Genomic DNA, 7,177 nt, shown 5'->3' on the forward strand with positions numbered 1-7,177 from the left:
CGCTGATGTCATCATTTGCCTACTGAGACTCAGCCTGCCACTCGTATCATTGTTGTTTGTGTATGATACAGTGGGCTTTTGTGGCTTGTGATTATAAGTGGTTTATTGCTGTGAGTATTGTGTTACAGTGTGGGTTTGTTGATTATATGTTGGTGGATTATTGTCTTGTGGGTTTATGTGCATTACAGCTGGGTTTTTATTGTTTGTGTGATTACCGAGTGACAGAAGTCGTTTCGTTGATTTCTACCAGTGGGTTTGTGGTGTGAGTACAGCGAGCGTTCGTTTTTGTCTATGTAAGTCGAGTGGTGTTGTATGTCTTGTATGATTACAGTGGGTTTGTTGTCTTGTGCATTATCTCGAGGCTGGGCTTGTTGTCTTGTGAGAAATCGGTGTGGATTTGTTTGTATTCTCAGTGCGTTTGTTTTTGTGTTTCTTGTCGGAATAACGTGGTTTCGGTGTTTGGATTACAGTGGGTTTGTGTCTTGTGAACAGTGGTTTGTTGTCTTGTGATTACAGTGGCGTTTCGATTGTCTTAAGTGGGTTTGTGTCTTGTGCTTACAGTTGGTTATGTGATTACAGTGGTTTTGTGGTACGTTTTTTTGATTACAGTGGTGTTTTGTTTGATTCATTGTTTATTTATTACAGTGGTTTATTGTGATCAGTGTTTTTGCCCTTAAGTTGTATTACGGGGTTTACGTTGTCTTGTGTACAGCGGTTGTGTTGTATTGCGTATTAGGTCTGTGGTTTATTGTCTTTATAGTTGGTGCTTGTCTTGTGTAGGGGTTTGCTCTAGCATTATTCGTGTAGCTTCAGTTTTGTGATTACATGGTTTGTCTGTAAACATTTGTATACGTGTACGGTTTTGTTCTGTTTATTACAGTGGGTTTGTCTTTGTGGTTTATACAGTGGGTGAGTGATTGCCAGGTCCTGGTCTAATGAGCACATTGGTTACCCTTACTGCACGGGCCCACTGCCCGCTTCCTCACAGTCTCATCTACACTCCAACCTGCTCACATTGTATACCCCTGAACCCAGAATCGCAACTGGGTGATCCCAATAGAACACTATCCTATATATCACTACTTTTGACCTGGCCCAGGGGCTTGGCAGATCAATGTTACTGTGATGCTGTGTGATGTTTGTGAGAGACTATATGAAAGCCTTCGTTGCGTTTGTTTTTCTCCACGGGACAACACGTGTTACATCACTGACCCGTGTATCGCCTGAAGAAGCCTTTGTCACCGAAGACCCATTCCGGAGACATGTGTAAATGGGACGGTTCTCTTGGTAGCGACGTCGCGACATTTCCTGGGCTGGGTTGTTAATTCCACTGGACCTTTTGTTCTCGTGTCCTATTTCCATGCTTATGCTAGCAGATGACTCAGGTAGTTCTTTACCATGTACCTTCCTAGACATGGAGCTGTGGACTTTCTCGCTCTCTTCACCTTATTACTGGATAGTTTCTTTCTTCTGTACTTTATAGCTGCGAAAAAACCAAATGATCTGTAATGTACATATATTGGTCTGGATTGTCTATAAGTGGATAGTGGGGTCTGGTGATTGGTCTATATAGTGGGGTCTGGTGATTGGTCTATATAGTGGGGTCTGGTGATTGGTCTATATAGTGGGGTCTGGTGAATGGTCTATATAGTGGAGAAAAAACCCTGGTCCCTAATGGTGGGAAAGTTAGTGGGAGGGGTGGTAGGGGGAGTGGCCAATGCCGGCATTTTAAATTCGACACTAATTTCCTGCACTTCTACACATTTTGCCCTGGGGCGTAGAGAACTTTTGACCGTTTCTTTTACAAGGAGCCTTGTGCTGCTAAGTAAAAAAATAAAATGACTTCAACTGTAGCTAGACATCAGTTAGCGATGTCTGCTGATAGAACTCCTGTTTTATAGTGCTACTGAAGCACAAAATGAGTCTGATGCCGAGCAGAAATTACATTAAGAAGCTTTTTAAGATCTCTGTTTACTAAACTTGGCAAGATATTTGTTATGCGTTTTCTTTATTTCCTGCTTGAATTAACTCAGAATGTGTTAGTTCGTACACCATCTATTTTTAGTCGCAAATGCGTCTAGCCCTGGCTCCAGAACTTTAGCTTCTACTTAAGTATATATTTATAAACCTCACGCTTTTGGGCTGGATGTATCAATGTGTAGTTCATACATGCGGAATTACGGTTTTACCTCAATTAGCCACGAAATACTCAGTTTGAAAGTGACTGTTTTGTGGAAGCTGTGCAGTGCCGCTTTCCCCTCGTACGCCAGCCCCCCCCCAATGCGAGTTCCAGCCAATGAGCTTCAGCTCCTCGCCATTTGAGTGACAGTAGGCAAGATGCACACGCAGCAGAGAAAGAGGGAGCCAATGACGTGCTGCACAGATATGATGTCGTACTCCCGTTGTGGCTCTTGAGCGCTACGTTCAGAGCTACTGGTTAAAAATGATGCAAGTCTTCCGGAAAGTCTCTTTTTAGGGCTGTAATTGATCCATGATTGTTTGTCCCCAGGCTGCTCTCTGGGGTGAAGAAACACTTTATATTCCAGCATCAGGATGGGAAAGTGGTGGTCAGGAATGATGTGGTGGTCACTCACCTGACCAACGTAAGACTACAGTCTAATCATATTAACAATCTGGAACAAATTGGTCTCTAACATTGGAGTTCTCTGTCTAACGCCATCTCTCTCTCCTCTCTCTCTCCTCTCTCTCTTTCTCGTCTCTCGGTCTCTCTATTTTTCTCCTCTCTCTGTCTCTCTCCTCTTTCTCCTCTCTCGTTCTCTCTCCTCTCTCGTTCTCTCTCCTCTCTCGTTCTCTCTCCTCTTTCTCCTCTCTCGGTCTCTCTCTTTCTCCTCTCTTTTTCTCCTCTCTTTTTCTCCTCTCTCTCTCTCCTCTCTCTCTCTTCTCTCTCTCTCTTCTCTCTCCTCTCTCTTCTTTCTCCTCTCTGTCTCTCCTTTTCTCATCTCTCTCTCTTCTCTCTCTTCTCTCTTCTCTCTCTTCTCTCTCTTCTCTCGGTCTCTCCTCTCTCTGTCTCTCTTCTCTCTCCTCTCTCTTCTCTCTCCTCTCTCTCTCGGTCTCTCTCCTTGCTAGAACTGCCTACGGTCGGTGTTGGAGCACATAGCAGTCTATGGCCAGGCAGTGTTCCGGCTGCAGAGTTTTATAGACGAGGTAACGGGTCACAACACTGAGCCCTGCCCTCCAGGCTCCTACTCCTCTAAGCAGAGGACCGAGCCTCCCTTCAGGACGTACCAGGCTTTCGTCTGGGCTCTCTACAAATACTTCACCTCCTTCAAACAGGAGCTCACCACCATAGAGAGAGACCTCATAGGCAAAGGCAGGTTTACCTTTCGTTGTTATACGTTCATTAGTTTATCCTGTGGCTTTTGTCTGATGTATACTGTTATTAGAGTTGCAAAGTTCTGCTAACTGCCATGTCGTAGTCGGAGGTGACACCTTTATAACCTATTATAACGTCTAGATGAGACGGTGACCCTGTTATAACCTCTGTAGATGAGACGGTGACCTTGTTATAACCTCTAGATGAGACGGTGACCCTGTTATAACCTCTGTAGATGAGACGGTGACCCTGTTATAACCTCTGTAGATGAGACTGTGACCCTGTTATAACCTCTAGATGAGACGGTGACCCTGTTATAACCTCTGTCTAGATGAGACGGTTGACCTGTTATTAAACCTCTAGATGAGCGGTGGACCCTGTTTATAAGTCTAGAATGTAGAGCCGTGGACCTGTTATAACCTCTGTATGATGAGAACGGTGACCCTGGTTTAAGCTTAGATGAGACAAGGTGAGACCCTGTTTATATACCTCTAGATGAGAGTGACTGGTTATTGATAAGAGGTGCCCTGTTTAACCTGTAGATGAGATCGGTGACTGTTATAACTCCTTGATGAGAGCGTGACCTGTTTACCTCTTGTGGGAGACGGTGACCTGTTTTAATAACCTAATGAAACCTGGCTGTTTACCTCGAGAGACGGTGACCCTGTTTATAACTCTAGATATGAGACGGTGACCCCTGGTTTATAGAACCTCTAGATGAGACGGTGACCCTGTTATAACCTTTAGATGAGACGTTGACCCTGTTATACTCTAGATGAGAGGTGACCTGTTATAACTCTAGATGAGCGGTGACCTGTTATACTCTGTAGATGAGACGGTGACCCTGTTTATATCTGTAGATGGACGGTGACCCTGTTATAACTCTAGATGAGACGGTGACCCTGTCTAAACTCTGTAGTGAGACGGTGACCGTGTTATAACTTAGATGAGACGGTGACCCTGTTATAACCTCTAGATGAAGAGTTGTGACCCTGTTATAACCTCTGTAGATAACTGTTGACCTGGACGAGAGATGACCCTGTTATAACCTCTGAGATGAGACGTGACCCACCTGTATAACCTCTGTAGATGAGACGGTGACCCTGTTATAAAAACCTCTCTAGAATGATGACGGTGACCTGTTATAAACTCTATGATGAGAAACTGTGGACCCTGTTTATAACCTCTGAGATGAGACGGTGACCTGTATAACCTCTGTAGATAAGACGGTGACCCTGTTATAACCTCTAGATGAGACGGTGACCCTGTTAATAACCTTAGATGAGACGGTGACCTGTTATAACCTCTGATAGATGAGACGCTGTGACGCCTGTTATAACCTCTTAGATGAGACGGTGACCTGTTATAACCTCTAGATGAGACGTGACCCTGTTTAACTCTGTATGAGACGGTGACCCTGTTATAACTCTAGATGAGACGGTGGACCCTGTTATAACCTCTAGATGAGAACGGTGACCTGTTCTAAACTCTGTGGATGAGACGGTGACCCTGTTTATAACCTCTAGATGAGACGGTGACCCTGTTTAACCTCGTGGATGAGACGGTGACGCCTGTTATAACCTCTAGATGAGACGGTGACCCTGTTATAACCTCTGTAGATGAGACGTGACCCTGTTATAACCTCTAGATGAGACGGTGACCCTGTTATAACTCTTAGATGAGCGTGACCCTGTTATAACTCTAGATGAGACGGTGACCTGTTATAACCTCTGTAGATGAGACGTATGACGCCTGTTATAACTCTAGATGAGACGGTGACCCTGTTATAACCTCTAGATGAGACGTGACCCTGTTATACCTCTCTAGATGAGAGACGGTGACCCTGTTATAACTCTAGATGAGACGTGACCTGTTATAACTCTAGATGAGACGGTGACCCTGTTTAACCTCTGTGGATGAGACGTGACCCTTTATACCTCTAGATGAGACGGTGACCTGTTATAACCTGTGATAGACGTGACCTGTTATAACCTCTAGATGAGACGGTGACCCTGTTATAACGATCTTAGATGAGACGGTGGACCCTGTTATAACTCTTAGATGAGCCGTGACCCTGTTATAACCTCTAGATGAAGACGGTGACCCTGTTATAACCTTCTTAGATGAGACGGTGACCTGTTTAACCTCTAGATGAGCGGTGACTGATCTCTGATAAGTGACCTGTTATAACCTCTTAGATGAGACGGTGACCCTGTTTATACTTGTAGATGAGACGGTGACCCTGTTATAACCTCTAGATGAGACGGTGACCCTGTTATTAACCTCTGTAGGATGAGACTGTGACCTGTTATAACCTCTAGATGAGACGGTGACCCTGTTATAACCTCTAGATGAGACTGTGACCTGTTATAACTCTAGATGAGACGGTGACCCTGTTATAACCTCTGTAGATGAGCGGTACCTGTTTATAACCTCTTGATGAGACGTGACCCTGCTTATAACCTCTTGTAGATGAGACGGTGACCCTGTTATAACCTCTAGATGAGACGGTGACCCTGTTATACACCTCTAGATGAAGACGGTGACCCTGTTATAACCTCTAGATGAGACGGTGACCCTGTTATAACCTCTGTAGATGTAGACGGTGACCCTGTTATAACCTCTAGATGAGACGGTGACCTGTTATACCTCGTGTGATGAGACGGTGACCTGTTATAACCTCTAGATGAGACGTGACCGCTGTTATAACCTCTAGATGAGACGTGGACCCTGTTATAACCTCTAGATGAGACGGTGACCCTGTTATAACTCTAGATGAGACGGTGACCCTGTTATAACCTCTGTAGATGGAGACGGTGACCTGTTATACTCTAGATGAGACGTACCTGTTATACTCTCTAGATGAGAGGGTGACTGTTCATACCTAGATGAGAACGTGACCCTGTTATAACTCTAGATCGTGCTGTGACGGTGACCCGTTATAACCTCTAGATGAGAGGTGACCCTGTTATAACCTCTGTAGATGAGACCGGTGACCCTGTTATACCTCTAGATGAGACGGTGACCCTGTATCAACCTCTTGTGGATGAGACGGTGACCCTGTTATAACCTCTAGATGAGAGGTCTTTAACCTCTAGATGAGCTGTGACCCTGTTATAACCTCTAGATGAGACGGTGACCCTGTTATAACCCTCTGTTAGATGAGACGGTGACCTGTTATAACCTCTGTAGATGAACGGTGACGTACCTTAGATGAGCTACCTGTTATAACCTCTAGATGAGACGGTGACCCTGTTCTAACCTCTGTAGATGAGACGGTGACCCTGTTAGTAACCTACTAGATGAGACGGTGACCCTGTTATAACCTCTTTAGATGAGACGGTGACCCTGTTATAACCTCTGTAGATGAGACGGTGACCCTGTTATACCTCTAGATGAGACGGTGACCCTGTTATAACCTCTTTAGATGAGACGGTGACCTGTTATAAACTCTAGATGAGACGGTGACCTGTTATAACCTCTCTAGATGAGACGGTGACCCTTGTTACTAACCCTCTAGATGAGACGGTGACCCTGTTATAACCTCTAGATGAGACAGTGACCCTGTTATAACCTCTCTAGATGAGACGGTGACCCTGTTTATAACCTCTGTAGATGAGACCGGTGACCCTGTTATAACCTCTAGATGAGACGGTGGACCCTGTTCTAACCTCTGTGGATGAGACGGTGACCTGTTATACCTCTAGATAGACGGTTTGACCCTGGTTGAGTATCGCTCTAGAGATGAGACTGTTGACCTGTTATTAACCTCTAGATGAGACGGATGAACCCTGTTTCTAACACTCTTGTAATGAGACGGTGACCCTGTTATAACTCTGGTAG

General features: G+C 44.9%; 1 protein-coding gene across 1 annotated transcript in view; it reads left to right on the forward strand.

Annotated features, from left to right (window-relative positions):
• The window catches only part of tubgcp5 (tubulin gamma complex component 5), a 69,721-nt gene that overhangs the window by 11,889 nt on the left and 50,655 nt on the right, over positions 1 to 7,177 (forward strand). Inside the window, 2 exon segments of the mRNA XM_070440348.1 lie at positions 2,510 to 2,603; positions 3,088 to 3,418. Coding sequence (XP_070296449.1) covers positions 2,510 to 2,603; positions 3,088 to 3,418 — 425 coding nt within the window.

Source organism: Salvelinus sp. IW2-2015, unplaced genomic scaffold, assembly GCF_002910315.2.
Source record: "Salvelinus sp. IW2-2015 unplaced genomic scaffold, ASM291031v2 Un_scaffold2449, whole genome shotgun sequence".
NCBI classification, from domain to species: Eukaryota; Metazoa; Chordata; class Actinopteri; order Salmoniformes; family Salmonidae; genus Salvelinus; species Salvelinus sp. IW2-2015.